The 21246-nt window shown below is 50.8% G+C and overlaps 1 protein-coding gene across 14 annotated transcripts in view; it reads left to right on the forward strand.

Moving 5' to 3' along the window:
- The window catches only part of TENM4 (teneurin transmembrane protein 4), a 2920333-nt gene that overhangs the window by 2682231 nt on the left and 216856 nt on the right, over positions 1-21246 (forward strand). For 11 of the 14 annotated variants that reach the window (XM_058690336.1, XM_058690342.1, XM_058690341.1 and 8 more), the window contains 2 exons: positions 7241-7339; positions 8531-8766. In XM_058690336.1, the coding sequence (XP_058546319.1) occupies positions 7241-7339; positions 8531-8766 (335 nt within the window). The remainder of the gene's footprint in view (positions 1-7240; positions 7340-8530; positions 8767-21246) is intronic. The other 3 variants (XM_058690343.1, XM_058690348.1, XM_058690346.1) reach the window with 1 other exon arrangement.

Here is a 21246-nt window from a genome sequence, read left to right on the forward strand (position 1 = left end):
TTTTCTCCACTTTGGAGAAGGAAGTTTGGCCTCAGTGCTCTGAGTACATAAGTGATGGTCCTTTCACTGAAGCTAGTTGTTCATAGCACAGGTTTTAGGGCCAGGCAGATCCTGTGCCCACATCCCCACCCTGTCGCTCACTGGCTGTGGTCCTAGACCTTAGATTTCTTCATCTCTAAAAGGGAGAACATCTTAGTAACTTCCTGTTCTGATTCTCTATTGCTGCGTAACAAATGACTGTCAAACTCTACCAGTTGATTAGACTTCACAGTGTGAGTCGGGAGTTGAGGAAGAGCTGGGTCTTCCTGACCTAGGGTCGGTCAGTGGTATTAGCTGTTAGCTGGGCAATCTGAAGGAGCCAAGTGGCTTGACTCGCATGCCTGAGCCTTGGAGAAGAGGGCTGGGTAGCTGGGCTCAGCGGACCCTCACCCTCTAACATGGTCTCAGGACTTCTCCTCCCAGTCTTCCCAGCAGGGAGTGGACTTCATATCCAGTGGCTCAGAGCTCCATGGCACTGAGACAGAAGTCGCCGATCCTTTTAAAAGCTTGGTCTGCAATGGCATAGTGTCCCTCCTGCCATTGTTCTGTTGGTCAGAGCAGTCCTAGGCCAGCCAGCTTCAAGGAGAGGGACTTCTCAAGGGGAGAGTGCCAAAGGATTTTCGGCCACTTCTAACCCACTGTAGTGCCTCCTGAGGCTGTGATGGCAATTACATATGATCAGGTCTGAAAATGTCTTGGCACGCAGTAAGTGCTCAACTGCTTACCATGTAGTGCTTGTTACTCAGGAAATAGTCACCGAATGCCTACTGTGTGCCCAGTGGGCAGTATGTCTAAGAGAACAGACTCTTGCACTAGGGCAACTGCTGTGATAGAGGCACATACCAGGAATCTGTGTTTTAATTGCCTCCGGATTTTCAGCGGGCAGCACAGGGCTTGCCACATCATGGGTACTGGAAAAATATTAACACGCAGGTTAAATGAATGAACAATGGAACAGATGAATGAAATGTTATACCTAACTTGAGTGGGGAAAAGGAAGACTTCAGTGGACCTGGTGCTGTGGGGCGGACTGTCGAAGAGCAGGCAGGATTCCCCACGTGGAGCCAAGAAGAAGGGGTGTGAGGGAGGCACAGCCTGAGCAGAGGCCTGAAAGCCCTAGGGAGCAGGGCCTAGTTGAGGCGGTTGTAGCCAACAGCCTTTAACCAAGCGACACCCGAATGGGGAGCCCCGTGATGCCAGAGGAACAGTCACAGGCCCTTCTGTAATTGTCGCACTGAGTCTATGTTGAGAGTCAAAAGTAAATAACTGAGAAAATAGCATAACAGCTGGCAGAATAAGCAGGAGGGGGTTAGATTTCATGCTGGAGACAAAGGCAGGAGGGCAAGTGAGAGGGAGGACTTGGTTAACCCACTGCCTCTAGCACCTTCCGAGGCTTAACGGAGTCCCCAAGGGGAGACCAGGCCTCCCTGTGATTCCGAGAGCTGGGGGTCACATGTTGCTTTGAGGTCTGCTAGTGCATCTGTGGTCCATTCTGGTGGGATCCATGTGTTCAGGGTCCACTATACCCTGGTCCACTTCTTTCACGCTCTGTAGCATCAAATGCTTAATTGATTTCATAGGGATTGTCTGATTAATAGCCTGTCAGGCTCCTGTCAGATGAAGGGGAAGCCAGAGCACGAGGCTGCCAGACCCCTGCTCTAGCTCATCTGATCCCAGGCCTGGTTTGGGAGCCTGAGGCCCGTTGTGTGGTCATGCTCAATTAGGGGAATAGCCCCATCTACCCCTCAGGGATGGGAGGCCATCCTGGTGGTCTCCAACCCAGGCTTGGTATAGTTCCCAGAATAGCACACAGTACCTTCTAGTGGGCCAGGCCAACTCCTGAGCATTGCAGGAAATTGGGGTGGACAGTTGTCCCTGTCATTTGATGATTTGGGACATTGTCATTTGATGACAATGATGATTTGTCATTTGATGCATGTCCCAGGCATGCAGAAAACAGAGCCACTATCTTAGAAGAAGCTCATGGTCTTATGAGGAAGGCAGACCCATAAATGAATGAACGAAGATGGCACTTTGGATAGTGCTCTGACTTGGGGGGTGGTCTTAGCAGAGAGGAGAGTGTGGCTCCCTCTGTATGGGGGCATCAAGGAACAGTCATACCAAACACTCATGGGGCCCTACTGGGGCTCCTTAGAGGGAAGCACGTAAGAGACTCAGCACCTAGGATTTTTATTGGGAACTGGTCACACAGGCACCTTATGCCTGGCAACGGCCCAAATTCAGACACCCAGAAGGAAAGCAGGTGTTTGGCATAAACCATATTGTTTGTACACGTAGTTTAGACACAGTGAGTCAGCTGCTCGCCAGTTAATGGTGGGAACCCTCCAGAAAACCTCAGTCAGGACTGCCATGGTAACTGCTCTGCACAGGTAGGTAGTCTTATTATCACCTCCACTTTAGAGATGAAGAATCTGAAGACAGAAAAGTGAAGTAACTTGCGTAAGGAAACACAGCCAGCAAGTGGCAGGGCCAGGATCCACACCCCGGCCAGCTGGCTCCAGAGGACCTAGCTGCTCTCCAGGGCTGCCCTCCTGATTATTTGGACCTGCATCGGGAGGAGATTGCAGGGGAGAAAGGAATTCTCGGGTGAGGGACAGCTGTGCAAAAGCACAGAGCTGAGAGAGCTTCGTATCTTGGAGAGATGGCTAAGAGTTGGGGGACACGGGAGCACATGGGCCTCATGGAAATGCATGTAAATGAGAGTCGGCAATGGAGGGCCTTGAGTTATAGGAAGAAGAGATGGGTATGGGGCCTGAGGGTGGCAGAAGTGGGGTGAGTAGTTACGAACATCTTTGAAATAGGAGAGTAACGTTATGGGATTGGCCTTTTGGAAGGATCACTGTGACCTGGAAGACCCGGTTCATTTTTTGTTGCTTTTGTTCATTCATTTGTTAAATGCTGACTCTATCACAAAGTCTTTATGGGGCCTTGGCCAAATCTCTGACGCCCTGCACACCTTGGGGGTGTCAGCTGTAGAATGTAGCTGGACAGCTGGTATAGCATGTAGCAAAATGTCCTGTTCTGCTGGGTGGCTGCCCCAGGGCTTTGTGGGTGAAGCACGGCCAGGATGGCGGGCTCGCGGTGAGATGAGCTGTTGAGCAAGGCAGTCTGAAGACCTGGCCACTGTGACTTTCCGGCCACGTCCTTCCCAAAAGCTATTTGTTCTGTCCTCGGAAGGCGAGCTCTGCCTGCCCTGGGCTGGACCTAGAATCCCTGCAGGCAGCTCAGGGACTTGCCCGAGGCCTCCTCTCAGGCGTAGAGGGGAGGCGGTCCCCTCCCCACTGCAAGGAGAGCTGTGAGAGCAGAATGCACTTCACTACATCCCCTCTCCGGGTACTCAGCAACTCTCTCCTGAGAGGCAGCTGGAGGCAGTGAGGTTGGAGGAATGTGGTTTTCAGTCCCAGCTCTACCTTTCAGTTGCTGTGTGACCTTGGGCAGTCACTCATCCAATCTGGGCCCCAGTTTCCATATTTGTTAAAATGAGGTAACAGTACCCACCGGTGTGCGGGTCCGATGAATCTAGGGTCCACACCCGAGTTCCCAACAGCAGTGAGCTGGAGACCAGGCAGGACTGTGATTTAAGGAGGCCCCTGTGATTTAATGGGCCTTCATTAGGAGAGCCTTGTAACTTTTATTTTCCGGAAGAACTGGAATCTCAGAGTTGGGAGTGGGAAATGGGCAGGAAATTTGGGGAGGAGCCTTGAACTAGGAGCCCAGACACCTCGGCTTTAGTTTCAGCTCTGCCGCTAAGTTGCTCTGCGCATATGAGCAGGACACATGTCTCTCTGGGTCTCAATTTCCTCACCAATCAAATGAGGCCTCATCGACTCAGAACTAAGTTTCAGAAGCACAGAATAGGGGCATTTCAAGTCAGCAGTAGCATTCTAAACTGGCAGTATTTTCAGCAGGTGCTAGCGTCCCCCCAAATTCCCGAGTGATCTAAATGGCTAACGTCTGAGTTAACGCCAACGTGGAAAACTCTTTCAGGGAATCTGGCATAGTCTCACTCCAGAAACCCTTTGTTCCAGTGCACTGCCTCTAACCCTGTCCTAACAGATCTGCACGTTTGAGAGATAATTGCTCTCTTTTCTTAAATTATAGAAGTAGAAATAAAAACCACTCTTGATCCAGACACTGGAAAATCTCACTATTAACATTTCAATTTTTATCCTTTTTGTCTTTTTTTCCCTGAATATATTTATTTTGGATGGGCTTTAAGGTACACGTTTGACTCTCTGAGAGCCCAGTCCTAGCCTAGCGATGCAAGCCAGCCTCCCAGATGTACGCAGAAGCGTACCATGCAGCAGGCTGCTGGCCCCAGGGAGGCACCAAGAGCTCGTCCTGGGCCTCTGGGCAGAAGTGGCTAGGGCCTGCTCAGGCTGGGCCATAGGGACTGTAGAAAGACTGGAAATTCCCTCCTGAACTACAGGGAATGAGGGAAATAATAATAAAACACCACCTGTGCTCCCCTCGATTAAACACCAACTGTGTGCCTGCAGTATGCCAGGGGCGCCTCCCTTTGTATACCCCATCGTCCACAGTCTTCAGCAAATATTTATGGAGTGCCTTCTACTGTGTACCAGGCGCTCTTGTAGACTCTGGGCACATGGCAGAGAACAAGGCAGGTAAGATTTCTACCCTTACGGAACTTAAATTGCAATAGGAAAAAAACGTGTGTGTGTGTGTGTGCGTGTGTGTGTGTGTGTGTGCATACGTGCATGTGTCTAGTCCAATGGGGAAAACTAAAGCAGTGCTAGGGGCCAGGGGTAATTAGAAAGAGCAGGATGGGAACTATTACAGTTAGCCATGAGAAGGGAAGGAATGGCCCATGTAGATATTTGGGAGAAGGTGATTCAGGCAAATGACAGCAAAGGCTTTAGCTGGTTGGAGTAGCAGCATGGAGGCCAGGGTATATGTAGCACAAAAAATGATATTGGAGAGGTAGCAGGGGGCCAGACGTTGTATACCCTGGTAAGGACCATGGTTTTATTCTTAGGAAACCATTGGAAGGTTGTGAGTAGAGAAGTAGCATGATCTAAATTATATTTTAGCTTCTATAAGGAGAGTGATTATCCCAGTTTTTGAGTGCTCAGAGAGATAGACTCACCACCTCATGGCCGGTGAATGACGGAGCTGGGACCTCTTTGACCGCAGAGTCTTCTGTGCCTTCCCTCATCACAGGAGGCCTCCCATGAGGAGACCACCTGTGGAGGGTGGGGGCAGAAATGAGGCCACTCTGAAGGACTTCCGCACCCCTGTAGTTCCTCTCAGACCCTGTGGGAGGCCCCGGGGGCCATGAACACAGCCAGAACAGCCTGGTACCCAGGCTGCTGGGCCCAGACAGCTCAGGACTCTCTCAAAGGGGAGGTCCCCACCACCACGGCAGTTCTCAGTGGCTCCGGCTGCTAAACTGTGTTGCCTTGTGTTCCCACTGTCCCCGAGGGTGCTAATGAAAGTGTCAACAGCCCCTCCTCATTTGGTATGTAAGGCTGGCCCCCGGGCGGCAAACCCACAGGCAAGGCGGTGACACAGGCTTGTGAGCTGTGGGATCAGACAAACCTGCGTTCTCTTCCAGCTCTGCCGCTTGCTTACTCCGTGATGGGACCTTCAGAAAGTTACATCTCTGATCTTTGATTTGCCAGCCTACAAAGCAAAAATGACAGTGCTGACATTGTAATGTGGGGACTAACATTTACGTTAGATACAGAGTTCTAGAACAGTGAATAAGCTATGGTAGATGTAGGGCAGGTTAGCATTAGTACTTCTAGAATATTTGTTAGTGTTAGTGCTAATGTTATGTAAATTAGTACTAATGTTCCTAAATTGGCATTAGAACTTCTGATATGTGTGCCCTTACAGATACTTCCAACAGTACTCATCTGGTCCTACGTCAACTTTGTGAACTTAGTATTGTTATCCCCATTTTACAGATGAAGTATAGGATTGGAAGAGGTTGAACTTTTTACACACACAGCAAGAAAGCGGCAGAAAAGGGACTTGAATTTGGGTTCTCTGGTGCTCAAGGCCTGGTCAAAGTCAGCAGGAAGGTCCCTCGCAGGGCCGAACCCAAAAGTTAGCTCTCGGCACTCAAGTCCCTCCTTGGGGTGCATACGGTAGGCTGAAGCCATCACCGGCTTGTTTAAAACTGTGCACTACACGGTTTGTAAGTGAGGGGACAGCTGTGCGTGAAAATATCAGGAAACAGGATCCAGCACACTCCAGTATGAATGAGGCCAGTTAGCAGGCACGATGGAGACCCAGAGGGCAAGTGTGTCTGTCTCCATTCTGCATTAGAAATGGGTGCTGTCACAAAATGCATTGCCCTCAGTGTACATGGGGGGAACAAAAGACACAACGCCCCATCTGTCTTCTGAGGGGCACCGCCCTCACCATTCAGCCATCACCGAGGTCCCTGCTCTGCTAAAGGACCGTGACACTTTAAATATTGTCAGCATCAACCTGGGGGTTTGTGAGAAATGCAGATTCTCAGGCCCCACCTTCATCTTCCGACTCCGAATCTCTGGGGTGGGCCTCAGCAAAGCACAGCTCTCCAGGCGATTCTGATGCTTACTCGAGTTTGAGCACCACTGCTTGAGAAGAAAATGGCCCCAAATGCTTATCACTCTTTTTTCTTTGGACTAGCCAAGTGTCTCTTGCTATTGTTTGAACAGATGTATAGAAAGTATACATCTTTCTACTTTCTATGTATAGTAGAGAAAGCACAGTCTTTGGAAACAGAAAACCTGAGCTCAAATTCCTGCATAGAACCTTGCCAGCTGGTAACCTTGGCAAATCCTGTTACCTCTCCACATCTCAGTTTCCTCACCTGTAAAATGGGGATACACCTTCCTTGCATAGCCTATTCTGAACACTTGAAGTAAACGGATGTATCATGCCTAGCTCAGTGCCTGAGACGTAATCAGTCTTCGTCAGTGAGAGCTGTGATTTGATGGCCACAACTGCCAGACATTCAGGTTTGTACAGAGAATGCTCCCTCTGGATGCTCTGTGCCAGGCAGACCCCTCGCACATGTGGCTTGCACACAGACCCATCGCCTGGCAGCCTTGTCCCGCTGATCTCACGCACAGCCGCGGCAGACAGCCACTTTGTGTGTTTCTCTACTATCCCCCTTCATCGATGCATGACTCATTGCTTCATTCATGTCTCCATGTGTGCGTAGAAACCTAGGCAAGCAGCCATTCCTAGGGACATTGCAGGACAACCTCATTGAGATGGACATTCTCAGCGCCTCCCGCCATGATGGGGCTTACAGTGACGGGTAGGTGACATCCCCATGTTCTTCCTCTCTGTGTATGCTGTCCCTGTGGCTCCTGCACTCGCATGCAGACCCTGAGACCTTTCCCTGGGCTCTCCTGCGGGAAGTGACGATGCCATGTTGCATGCCCATCCCCAAGAGTTTCTCCTTGAAGTACCCTGTCTTCAGCATATTAACAGCGGCATTGTTAATATGCAGCTCCCGGCATCTCATTGGCTGCCTCTGACATTCTGAGAGACATCTCATAGCAATTTTTATGCAGCATAGGCCCTGTATCATATGTATTGTAATCCCAAGGATGTGTTCTGTGACCTGAGGCATCTTGCACCCCAGCAGAGTGCAAGATTGCTCTAAGGTTTCAGGGGGAAGCAGTGCAACCAGTGCACCCCATTTCTCAGGCCGTGTACAAATTCTCCCGTGGCCATGGTTAAAGACAAGCTGTGGAGGATTTCCTGACACCTAGTTTGGCCACAACCATGTGCTTTGACCTGCCACGCTTCCCTGAAGACTATGGCTAGGCTGAGGATGCATTTGCCTACCTGTGCTCTCACACGGCTTTTGCGAGGAATTTGGAAGGCAGCAGTCTGGCTTCTGAAGGCTTTTGCTGCCGTCGGTTGTATAACAGCCACTGGGGGACTCAACCATGGCAAAACTTAATGGTGGTCTCTGAGTTCCACCCCCGAAACACCCTTTAAACAAAACGGTTTAAAGGGTTTCATACCTCCACCAAGGCACACTGGCAAAGTAGGTATTGGAGAGAGAAGAAACATTCAGGTTCCATTAGCTCCAGGACGCAGAACAGGATTTTAGACACATTCCTAGTTACCGCCAGTAATTTTAGAGAACAGCTAGTATAATACCCAAGAAACAGCATCCCCACCCCAGCCCTTCCCCGGAGAGGGATCTCCACACCCAGCCAGCCTTCTGTCAAGTCGGTAACACCTTCTTCCTTGGCCCCGGGTGGTTTTTCCCCACAGGGAGGACTATCCCATTGTGTTCCCCGGACGCGTGTGTTCGTGTGCCCTGTTATGTGGTCTGGTACATGGTTCTCCTTTTCTCTGTCCCTCCTGTCTTCTCTGTGGTGATTCTCCAGGCTCCTCTGCATGCCTCTATTGCTGCCTCTGTCCTCCAGGTTGACCTTGGTCCCAGTGAGCCTGCAGACCCTGATGCCCTCTGGCTTCTCTCCACCCGCAGGCACTTCCTCTTCAAGCCGGGAGGCACCTCCCCACTCTTCTGCACCACCTCACCAGGGTACCCGCTGACGTCCAGCACGGTGTACTCCCCCCCGCCCCGGCCCCTGCCCCGCAGCACCTTTGCCCGGCCAGCCTTCAACCTCCAGAAGCCCTCCAAGTACTGTAACTGGAAGTGCGCGGCCCTGAGTGCCATCGTCATCTCAGCCACGCTGGTCATCCTGCTGGCCTACTTCGTGGGTAAGCACCTCCCTCGCCCCAGCTCCCCTCGGCTCGCCTTCGCTCAGAGGGCAGCACACAGCACAGCTGTGGGCACCGCGGGCACCTTGCCGCCCCGACGGCCAAAGCACACGTGGCGGGCCACGCAGCCCTGGGGCGCTGGCCTGCACCCCCTAAACTGTCAAGGTCATCTCTCTGGGACCCTCTTCTGCTCCCTGCTTGTAACCAGGAAGGAAGCTGAGCAGCTGCTCCGTCCTGTGTCGGACGCCTAGCAGTAGGCGTAAGCAGTCACCGAGACTGACCTTTGAGGTGGTGGTCTGTGGCGCCAGTGTTACGGATCGGAGTCACGACAAATGAAATGACCAGTTGGAGAGGCTGGACAGCAGGCAGGCCTCTCCTGCTAGTGCCACGTAGCCGCAGTGAGGAGCAGGAAAGATGTGGGGTGCCCTGGGGTTGGAGGGAAACTGCCAAAGATGGGGCTGAGCTGACCTCAGCCAGGAAGCATGTCTCAAGGTGACAAGAGGCTGTGACGAGGTGGTCTGAGGGGACTGTGGGAGCCCAAGTCCAGAGCGCAGCCATGGTCAGGACTGAGGAGCAGCGGGTCCCCACTAGCAGCGAGAGTTGGCTGAGGGATGCACGGAGACCCCAAGCAGCGCTGACTGGCCTTCTTGCCTGACCCCAGGCCACCTCCACGATGTAGGAAACTCCTCTTGGCCCCTACTTTGCCACCACAGGATGCCACCCATTGGATGCTCTTTCGACGTATTCCCCCCACAGTCAGGTTTCTTGCTTCCTTCACCCCCATCTTTGATCTGCTCCCAGGGAAGATGTTAACCTGAAGAGATCCGTAGGCACCGCTTAGAGTCTGCTGCCTCTTTGTAAATCAGCCCATTAATAAAAGCATCCAGAGGGGTTGGCTTAACCCTCTGTCCTTTCCAGCCTTCGAATTCTGTCATTCTCGGGTTTAAGGTAGGTCAAGCCAGCTTGAGAAGTCCTTGAAGCCATGCTGAGGAATTCTGAGATAATTCTGTATGCAAGGGGGACTTTTCCAGTGTAAGCCCGGTAAAGAGAAACAGAGGTAACTGGCACAGGCCAGAGGAAGACAGGGTGTCGTCCACGGTGGAAAAGAACCCTGTCATCGCATAAACCCCCTGGGTTACTGTGGATGAAAAAGGGCTGTGTGCTGAGGAAGTACGTGCAGTCACTAGGAACGATGAACGAAACATGGGCCCCCGCTTGTTCAGGAGAAGGGATTTGAGCATGGATTGAGCGTTCGAGAATCGTGGATTTTACAAGTAATCGGGAAGGCGACAGCCCCTCAAACAGGGAGGTTGCCTTAAATAGCTCCACCTATAGTAAGCTTTCGCCAGTATGCCAGATCTCTCTCTCCCTTGTGACGACTGGCACAGAGAATTCCATGGCTTCAAGGCCAGGTGGGCATACGTGTTTCTTCCCTTCTATCTGATGCTTAGTTGATGCTGTCTAGAAAGCTGTGTTAAGAAGGATCCCGAGGGGGAGCCTGGGGGGCTCTGTCAGTTATGCGTCTGACTCTTCAGCTCAGGTCGTGATCTCATCATCGTGAGATTGAGCCCTGTGTTAGGCTCCTCACTGTGGGTAGAGCCTGCTTAAGATTCTCCCTCTCCCTCTCCCCCTCCCCTGTGCGTGCTCGTGCTCTCTCGCTCTCTCTCTCAAAAAGAAGGGTCCTGAGGCTATATTCAGGATCAATGGGAAAGGGTCTCTGTGATCGATTAGTAATACCTATCATGGCCACCAGAATGGAGAATATTGATGGCACACCAGGCCTTTGCCATCCCTACTGTGTGTTAGTGGGTAAAAGGAATAGCCAAACTGGGAGAGGCCAGGGCCCTGATTGATGTAAACTGGGTTCCGGGTGAGGGCTATACAGTTCCAAGCACCATCACTCGGCATGAAAGTTTCTTCCTGTCACCACCAATGCTGTGTCCCTGGTAACCACTAATGCAACTCTTGTTTTTGACTGACATTATTATATTTCCTAAATGAGTAGACGTTTGAACGAGGACTGTCCCTGTTCATCGAGAGTCAAGTAGTTTGCAACATAAAGACATCAACTTACATTGAAGTTGGAAAGTTTATACTGTAGCCTCGTTCAGGGAGAAAGAATAAATCTTTGTATGATTATGCAAACTCTCATCTGTTTACATCCCATGGGCTTCTATGGGGTCAGTTTTCAGGAATCTAAAGTTAGATAGGATCTACCAGGAGGTAGTGAGCTCCTTGTCATAGGAACGATGCAGATAGAGCCCAGTGACCACATAGCAAGGATGATTCCAGTGCCGACTGAGATTTTTCACTGGATGGCCTTTGATTGTCCTTCCAACACTGACAGTCTTTGCATCCATGATTTTGTGACTTCTGTTTCTCATTCAGCAAACCATGCAGGGTACCTCCTTTGGGCCAGGTACTGTGCTAAATGTTAGGGCTAAATACATGATCCCTGCCCTCTTGTTGTTGGTAGCTTTGGAAAGGAGACAACTGTGTTAGCCGTGATTGAAGCAGCTCAGGGGCTATGGGAATACCCACCGCCAAGAGCACTAGGGGAGGCTCCCTGGGAAGGATGATGATGTAGCTGAATCCTCTAGTCAGAGTTAAATTGTCAGGAGACGTGCAGAGAGTGGATGTCAAACCGAGGGAAGTTTCAGGTTTAAGAGAGGACAGTGTGGTGGTAAGGCCATCGTCTGTGTTTGAAGCATCTGAGGGGTGTTGGAGCTGATGCAGGAGAGTTCGGTAAGATCATGAAGATGACCTCAGAGGCCAAGTGACGGACCTTCCCGGATGGGCACTGGGGAGCCACTGAAGGGTTTTAAGCAGTGGAAGCAGTGGCAGAATGTAGTCAGACTTTTATTTTAGAAAGAAAAGTGTAGAGGAAGGAACACTAGGCCCCGTCACAGCAAATGGGTCAGGAGAAGCCAAGGGCATCGGCTAAGACAGTAGCAATGTGGGTGGAGAGGAGGGGTAGGCTTCAGGAGAATTTGTGTCTCATGTTAGGAGTGGTTAGTCCACTGATAATGTGTCCTCACATAGAATAAATACATCCTTCTGGTAAAACCCTCTCTCTGCAGAAACTTTAAGACGGGACTGTAGATTGCCTATGCAAGGGCCAGGTCAGATAGGCAGAACTGGAATGTTGCCTTTGTTCCCTGGAAACTCAGAGCTTACACCAGCCTCTGACAGACCTGGATTCCGTTCCCAGCTCTGCCACCTGGCTGCTGTTCACCCCTGGGCAACTCGCTTCTCTCTCTGAGCCTTGACTTCCTCATCTAGAAGACAGGCACGACCCATCCCGTCAGGAGGATGTGTGTGAGGCTGGAGTACGCTAATGCAGGTGAAGGCATATTGCAGGTGCGTTTTCCTACTTTTCCTCCAGGGCTGGGGCGGCATCCTTCGTGCCTGGTCCCCTCCAGCTGCCGGGGGCAGAGGATGAGCGTCTTGTTGCTTGGTCGTAATCACAGCCTGTGATGACTAACTTGGAAGGAACTTTCAATTATTAAAAATCAAATTAATTGTCTCAAGCCGAGCACAAATATCCTTAACAAAGACTTTTCCAGCCGACCAACCGATCTAATCAACAGGCAAAAGCACAGATACTTAATTAGATTTTTGATGAAAAATTGTGTTTAATTTCAAGTATAATCAATTATTAATTACTGTAATGAGTGAGTCTGACTGGGTTTACTAATTAACTCATTTAAAAATTATGAATAACCTTTTCATTTGTAATTATTTTCTACATCCTATCAAGCTCCAGATAAGAATCCTATCACTTCACCAGCACAGGGGGAGTCGAGAACAGGGCGGGCAAGAATTGTTCTTTCTCTGCTATCTGCTCGGGGCTGCCATATCTGGAGGGAACCCTGACAGATCCATTTGACATTCGGTTTTTAGTTCAAAAGTTTCCGTTCATTTGCAGAGACACCTGCGGTTACTCTCCTGGGAAGATCACAGCCAGCATTCACCACCCACAAAGGCTACAGGGCCTGGGGCCTTGCCTCTGGGCTGTCTTCCCCCCTGGGGGGTGTTACTTGGCCACTCTAGTTTGGGTGGGTAACCTAGGAAGGACCTTTAAGAATCCACGGGGCATCTCACCAGAGACATGATGTACATTTTTGTCTCCAAAGGACACCCTTTCGGAGAGGTAGCTGTTGACCATGCGTGCCTTGTTTTACTCACCATTCTCCCTGTGATGGTTTTTGAGTATTGGAACACTCTCCGCCTTTTCCTTTCTGAAGATAAGAAATGTGTTTGCAGAACAAAATAGGGAGAGCATGATAATGAGGGGAAGATTAGTTAAAAGTCAAACCATGAAGTTTGTGCAGCCATGGCAAATAATGCTTTATTTTATAGCAGCTAATTGTTTTTAAAACGCTGTCCCCACAAAAGGCAGTGTGGCATAGTGTGGTAAAGATAATAGGGGCTGCTGTGGTCGTTCATAATGAGAGCACTTCACTTAGCTTTGATTGTTTGCAGCCCACATGCCCCTCTCTGTTCTGAGCACTTTGCTTGTAGTTTCTCATTTTCAAATCTCCCAACAGCCCTGTGGATTATTCTCTCCAATTTACAGATGAGGACACTGAGAACCTGTGAACTGGAATAAGTTCCCACCGTCACCTGGTAAATGGCAGGACAGTGGTCATCCCCAGGCACCCAGGCTCTAGGGCTGATGCCTTTAAATTCTTTTCCTCTTTCGACTTCACATTCCTAAACTTTATGCACTAACTTTCCTATCATAGTACTTGGTATTTAGAATTTTTGCTGTGTGCCCAGTGTTGGTCCAAGCCCATCATGTCATATCTTTGAGCACTCAACAGTTCTGTGAGATAAGTTTTATTTTCTGTTTTTTCTACAAGAGGAAACTAAAGCTCACAGAAGTTAACAACTTGCCAGGGTCCCAAAACCAGTAAAGAATATAGGATTTTTAAAGGCCATACTCTCAGACACTGTGCTGGGTTCACAGCTTGAACAGATGGTGTAGAATCAAAAGACCCCACTCATGTCCAGCTCTGTCACTTGCTGACTGTGTAAACTTGGGCAAGTTGCTTAATTTGTCTGAACCTCAGTTTCCACTTTGCTTATGGCTCCTATAGTGGGTGTGGCTGGAATGATTACCCCATTTTACGTGGGAGGAATTTATAGCAACATGGCTGAGAGCATGGGTTCTGAAATTAGGCTGTCTGATTTCAGATCTCAGCTCTGCTGCGCATCTGTCTTGTGACCTTAGGCAAGTCTGTTTAACCTCTATCAGCCTCAGTTTACCCATCTGTAAAGCGAGGCTAATGATAGTGGCTACTTCACAGGGCTCTTGCAAATTTCAGTAAGATAATTTGCATAAAGTACTTAGACTACTGTCCGGGACCTTTAGCACTCAATAAAAGGTAGATACTATTATTGTTGTTAATAGTATTCTTAGTACTATTAGCATCACATGTCGAAGAGTATTTGTAAGTCTTGACCGAGACCTTGGACCAGCCTCATCTCATCGCAGTGCCTGCGGGCTTCCTGGCCTGTGTTAGTCACCGGGGCAGCCGACAGAACAAGCAGGGAGACCTGTCAGGAGACATTTGTAGGGATGTGTCGCTGTTACAGGGAAGCAGCCTAGAGAAGAATCATTACCAGAAAGTGCCTCGCGTCGTTTCTTTAACTCAGACAAAAGTTGATTTTTGGTTCACTGACAGTCGCCTCTGTCCAGGTAAGACTGACAGGCTCCCCGGCGTTCTGGATCTGTATGTGAAAAGCAAACACGGGGTATCACGGAAGAGCTGCGGATTCCTATCTCCAGGACTCCTCAAGCACCTGTCTTGCCAAATAGGCGTTTGGAAAAGGGGCACAACAGGCTTGCTAACAGTACAAAAAAGCAGGACTAGTTTTACATTTGAATGGAGACCTGAGATTGCCCTGGGACTCTCTTCCACGGTGGGTACAGGCCCGCCCCACGGAGAAAGGGTGCCGCTCCCTATGCTTTCTCTAAGGCAGTGAGGTGTTCTCATGGAATTCTGCAGAAATCTCAGCTCTGCCACAGCCCAGCTGGGTGGCCCTTTGGAGCCTTGGTTTCCTCATTTGCAAAGTGGGGAGAACAATAGTATTCCCATGAGAGATGATGCTGAAAAACCACAGGGCATGTGAAAAAGGAGAGCTCCCCTGCTGGTGGCCTTGGGACACTGTTGGGAGCCTTCCTTGGACCCCAGTTTCTCAACCCAGGGTGGGGTGGGAGTAGATGATCCCGTAATGTCCTCCCCAGGTTTTGGAAGGAGGAAGGAGGAAACTGAACCCGGACGTGGGGTGTGGCGGCCTCTGTGCAGCTGCTACGACAACATGCTCAACACTGAGGGCTCCTTCTTTTTATTTCTTTTATCTTTTTTTTTTTTTGTAAGTAGGTCACATTTTCACCTCCACTAGCAGCTGATGTTGGATTGAGAAAAAAAAAAAATCGGAGCCCTTGCTTGAAGTGGTGATAGTTCGGTGAGAACGCTGCTAAATTTAATTGCTGCTTTACAAAAGGCAGCTGTCAGAGTGCTTGCTTGTTGGAATATCGCAGTCCTTGGTCCGGAAGCGCCTGGGTCATCCAGTTCTCGGGGTTATCTGGGCAGCGCTGATGGAGGCGGGCTGGGGCCCCGAGTGCCACGTGTGCAGACTGGTGTGGGCTCTCCTCGCCATGTCTGACTGACATTCCACCACACAAACCCGACTTCAGGGGCTGGCTGGCGGCAGTCCAGTTAGGGGGTCATGAGGCATCCCTTCTCTTTAGGGGGCGCCGTTGCTCACTCTCCCCTCTCCTAAAGTCTGTTCTCTGCTGCACGCTCGTCCGGAGCACAAAGCCAGGCACAAGGGAGCCCTGCTCAGTGAGACTTGATGGGATAAATGACCTTGCAAGGTGGTAAAGCCTGCCGAGGGTATTTTGGGCAGAAGGAAAATACAGGCAAAAGCACGATGGCAGAAATGTACACTGTATGTCCTGGGGCTCGGGGGCAGGTGACATGGACATGAAATGAGTAGAGAAAAGGTCAGAAATGGAAGCCAAGGTGATATTACCCCCTCCTTCCCTCAGTTATCCCATCTGGTTCAGCTCTCACGGCATCAGCATCTCGGGTGCCATTTGCTTCATAAGCACAGGCCTGTTGCCCTTTGGGCCCGGGTGTTACTAGCGAGCAATACAGCTTATTTTCTCTCCTCTCTCTTTGACTTCACATCAGGCCTTTTGGGTAGATTTACCTTTATAGCCCAAAGAATGGGGAATGGAGATGATTGAACTTGATGTTTTAGGGGGAGGAAGAAGTGGTAAAGATACAGGATCCTGTATTAAAGCTTTTCTTTCCAAGATTGATTCCTTCATGCTGCTCAGTGGGAATGGCTAATAGCAAGATATATATAGATTGTTCTCTTCATAACAGACCCCAGACAGGTATCCTCCAGCCCCCCAAAAGCAGGACTTGAGCCTGGCGCGGCTGTCTGCCGTTGTCTGAGGTGCCACCGTGCGGAGGAGGGGCTCACTTGCTCTGTGGCGCTGCCGAGACCAGAACTGGGCCCGCAGGGTGAAAATGACACAAAGGCCGATTTGGGCTCTGTGGGAGGAGGCTTTCCTAACAAGACAGCGGCCTGTGTGGAGTAGGCTTCTGTGTCTGGAACCAGAGGAGCAAGGGTAGGTGCCCAGCGGGTCTCGTTTTATTGTCCGTTGTCCTTCCGCCCTTCCTTGCTGTACCGCGTGGGCAAGGACTTCATCTCCTTAAGATGCCTTCCCGTCTGTAACGTAGGACGAAGCAGGCAAACAAAGGAGTAGCCAAAATGATTAAGGCATTCAACATGTGACCGCTCGGCATGAAAAACATCTTCCCGGCTCTGCAGCTGCCCCTCCGCCCCCGCCGTCTCCCCACCCTCTGATCTCCTCCACGGGGAACCAGCCAGCAGCCGGCAGACCCAAGGAAGCCCACTGATCCAGACCGTGTGGGTGAGCCTCCCAGGCACAGAGCAGGGTGGAGAAGGGGAGAGCAGGTCTGGAAGGCAAGTAGATAACATCAGCCTCCTCACATCTCCGATTTCTCTTCCATAGCAGTGCTCATGGCTCTGGCTCTCCTCCTGGGGACCCAAGGCTAGTATCGAGACCCAAACCTTACACAGGTACCTCTCCCCCCCCTTACTCAGGCACCTCTCCCCTCCTTATTCAGGCACCTCTCCCCCTTACTCAGGCATCTCCCCCCCCCCTTACTCAGGCACCTCTCCCCCTCTACTCAGACACCTCTCCCCCCACTTACTCGGGCACCACTCCCCCCCTTACTCAAGCACCTCTCGCTCCCCTACTCAGGCACCTCTCCCCCACTTACTCGGCACCTCCCCGACCCTTACTCAGGCACCATTCCCCCCCTCAGGCACCTTTGCCCCCTTACTCAGGCACCTCTCCCCCCACTTACTCGGGTACCACTCCCCCCCTCCTTACTCAAGCACCTCTCCCTTCCTTACTCGGGCACCTGTCCCCCCCCCACTTACTCAGGCACCTCTCCCCCCCCACTCAGACACCTCTCCCCCCACTTGGGCACCACTCCCCCCCCCCACTACTCAAGCACCTCTCCCTCCCTTACTCGAGCACCTCTCCCCCCCACCTTACTCAGGCACCTCTCCTATATTTTGCTCCCACTCAGCCACCAGGCCCTGCCCACTTGCAGTCGAAATCAGATTTCCTGAGATACAGTTTACACACAGAAAACTAACACATTTAGGCATACCATTCTCTGAGTTTTGACAGATGGATGGAGTTGCGTGACCATCATCACCACCACAGTCAAAACACAGACCACTTCCATCACCCCAAAAAGCTCCCTTATGTCCTTTTATACTCAGTGCTCCCCTCATTCTCAGCCTCTGGCAAGCACTCACCTGTTTGCTATTTGGTGGTTTTAGGTACTCTTTCTCAGAGTAATAAATGTAATAAAGAGGTGATTTATTGCTGGATTCAGAATCAGACTGTAAGATCTTCAAGTGTTGCTGAGAACACTGGAAGGTAGAATTCAGAATTCAAGATACTACGGTCTCACAACGGGAACATCCGTGCTGTCGGCATGGATGCACACGGGCATATGCTCTTGTGCCATTTTTGTGGACCATTTCTTCCCGTACACGCTTATAACTGTTGACACAGTTCTTGGCAAGTTGAAGAGCTCTGTCATATCTGTGCCATTACCGTATCAGTGTATTCCTGCCGTCTCCAACTTTTCCTATTATAAATAGCACTTCTGTGAACATCTTTGTGACTCTGCTCTGATTTTTCTTCTTTCGGTTATTTTGGGGAGGGCGTGTTCCAAAAGCGGGATTTCTGGGTCACAAGGGGTGCACAGTTTGAAGCTCTCGTTACTCACTGCTAGGGGCTCCTTGGAAGGGTAGGACTGAATTCCAGGACGCCCAGCCGGGTGTCCAGTTTCCCCACAGTCCCACCGGGGTGGGGCTTTGTGTCTGACCTTGGGTCAGCCGGTTCAGTGGGTGGGGGGCAAGGGAGTTGATGTGTGATTCCGAGACCCAGAGAAGCTATAGAGTCTTCATTCCTGGAGGGATTTCCACCTCCTTTCTCTCAGTCTGTTCCTTTTCAAAAGCTGGGCTCACATGTCCCTTCCTCAGTGTACCTCCTGACCCCCTGACACTAAGCCAGGACCTGGTTCTATGCTCTGACACTGCTCACGATGCTCCCCACAACGGCAGCTGCTCATTGTGTCATGGATCAGCTGGCGCCTGTCCCTGCTGTTGGATTTTCAGCTCCAGGAGGGCAGAAACTATCTCCATCCTGCTCAGGGCCGTAGTTAGTTTCTTGTACAAGGCCAGCAGGAGGTAGCACGTGTTCAGCAAAAGTATGTTGACGGAGAGAAAGCAGGGGAAGGTGCCTGGACCTGAGCCTAGCCACTGTGGCAAGGCATGGAGTGGAAGGAAGGAAAAAGGGAAGAGGCTTGTATTCGTATAGGGGACAGAGAGGGAAGGTCTAGACGCAGTGAGATCATGGGAGCTTGGAAAATGGTTATCAGAAGCCGAGCAGGGAGCCAGAGGCGGCTGCCAAAGCGTAATCAGTGTGAGGTGCACTCCTGGCCCAGGGCCCTGTTTTGCTCCTCTGTCCGTGCAAGTCGAGCAAGAACCTTGCTCTCTCTTAGCCTCAGTTTTCTCACTGGGAATGTAGACAGTAGGCTGCTGGAGAGATGCTGTAACAACCTGGCGCCTAGCTGTTCCTGGTCCCTGGAATCTGTCTTCCCTTCCCCCCGGCAAACAAGACGTGTTGAATTTTAGGGCCAACCAGTCCTGAGGTTGGAAGTGTCACAAAAAGGTGTATTCATATAGCCTAACAACAGCAGCACCTGCAGAGATCACACACTCTCCTGGGGCTTGAGGCCCGCGCCCCATGGGCGGCTTTGGGGTCCCTGAAGGGACACTGTGGCCATGGATGGGCAGGAGGTAGCCCCAACCATACCCCGAGGGTGCTCCTTGCACGCTTTGACCCCGGGAATGTGGAAAAGGAGTTGATCTTACAGATTTTTTGCATCCTATGGAGAGGATTTGTTCCCCACATCCTTGTTTTTCTTCTAGACAAATTACTGTGAAATAACAGAACTTAATTGCACCTAGGTGCAGAGAGAAAGCGAGAAGGGTCTCCCTGATGGCTGTTCTTGCGCTGCCATAGATATATAGCTTGTGGAGAGGAGGGGGTGCAGTCTGGGCCGTGTGCTTAGGGCGGCAGGCTCAGGACCTCCGTGAGGAAGCAGAGAAGCAGCTCTTCATCACAGGGAAAAGGGAGGGAGGCAGGAGAGCAGGAAGGATGGCTGTAAGCACAGTGTTTTTTTCTTCCTCCTATCAGTAAAACAACGAAATCACAACTAAATGGTTTCTTTTTTTTTTTTTTTTTTGAGATAGCAACACAGTAGCAAGAGCACAGACTTGGGACCTAGTGAGGCCTGTATTCTGGCCCAGCCCACAGGGTTTTCACTGGGGGTCTTGATTTCCTCCTTGGTAAAAAGTCAATTAATGTCTAAGCAGTGTTCTGAGCATTAAGCGAGAGGCCACCTGTGAAGGGGGGTCCAGACCATGGGTGGCCCACAGTGGGTGTTCACCTGATGCTGTTCTCACCCTTCTGGGCAGCGGGATCACCCAGAAGTTTTAAGGCCTCTCAGATTCAGCCACCAAGGGCCACTCCTGGATGCAAGGATTTAAGGTAATCTGAAATTAAGAAGAGGGAACTTCCCCAAGGTTCAGGTTTGAAACGGCAGGGAGCACTCACTGAGCCTGTGTGCCGGGTTGTGTCCCCAGCTGCAAAAGACAGACAAAGCCAGATAAGCTAGCATCACCGCCTTGAGTCATCCTAGGTTTCATGGTGAGCCAGATGTGTAAGGAGCTGACGGTGGTACTAGACAGATGATAAAACCATGTTCCTGGAGTTTGAGCCTTGTCCCTGTGGGAGCCCGAAGGAAAGAGCAATTCATTCTAAGCAAGATCAGATAAAATTTCCCCACGGCGCTGAGCCTTGTAAATCAAGTAAGATATTGAAAGAGAAGCTATGAATGGCTTTCTGGAAGATGGAACAGCCTAAACAAAGGCAAAGGTTGGTAGACAGAAATGTTGGCTGTGTGGGGTGCCTGTATCAGAAGACTGTGTGTTAAAATGTCCGTTGGTGCATTTGAGCTGCCTGCAGGCATTGGTCTGTTTTACCCAAGGCTCTGGAGTGTAGAGCACAGAACCCATAAGGACTGCAGGACCCTGGCTGCCTTCCCTCTTAGGAGACATGCTGCACGAGACAGCTACGTAGTAAATACCTCGCCTTCCCGTGAGGCTTTCAAACCCATCGATCCTCTCCAGCGGACTATGAGCCGTATAGAATTCTCAACTGTATTTTCTTGCTCTGCAAGCCCCAAATGTGGAAAATGAGGCCGGCCGCAGTTAAATAGCTCGTTGAGCTGGAATAACTGGCAAGTGAGAGAGCTGGAACTAGAAGCCAGATTTCCCCATCCCAAGGCCTACGTTCCCTATATAGACTGTGCTGCCTTTCAGACCCCCACTCTGATGTTCTCATCTACTGTGGTGCTGCAACCCTGGGGCTCAGAGCAAACCACAGGGCCTTTGCCACCCTGGCTGTGGCTTTCCTCTGCCCCTGCTCCCGGCTCCCTTCCCGCAACCCAACGTGATGTACCTTTACCATGTGCCAGGCATGTTCTGAGTGTTACCTGCATTTTCTCATTGAATCTTCTCATGGTCTTACTTATCCAACAAATATGTGCCGGGTGCCAACCATGTGCTAGGCACCATTCTGTTTTTATCTCCATTCTATAGACAGTAAACTGATGCCCAAGCAGGTTAATTCATTTGTCCAAAGCCACATCACTGGTAAGAGAGGGAGCCAGGATTTGTCCCCAGACCCTGCCCTCTTTCCACCTGGGCTCTTGGATTCCCATAGCTGGGGTGGGCTGGGACAGTCCACCTGATCTGGACTGCTGAGAGGGTGCAGGAAGT

The sequence above is a fragment of the Neofelis nebulosa genome, chromosome 10 (genome assembly GCF_028018385.1).
Source record: "Neofelis nebulosa isolate mNeoNeb1 chromosome 10, mNeoNeb1.pri, whole genome shotgun sequence".
Taxonomy (NCBI): domain Eukaryota; kingdom Metazoa; phylum Chordata; class Mammalia; order Carnivora; family Felidae; genus Neofelis; species Neofelis nebulosa.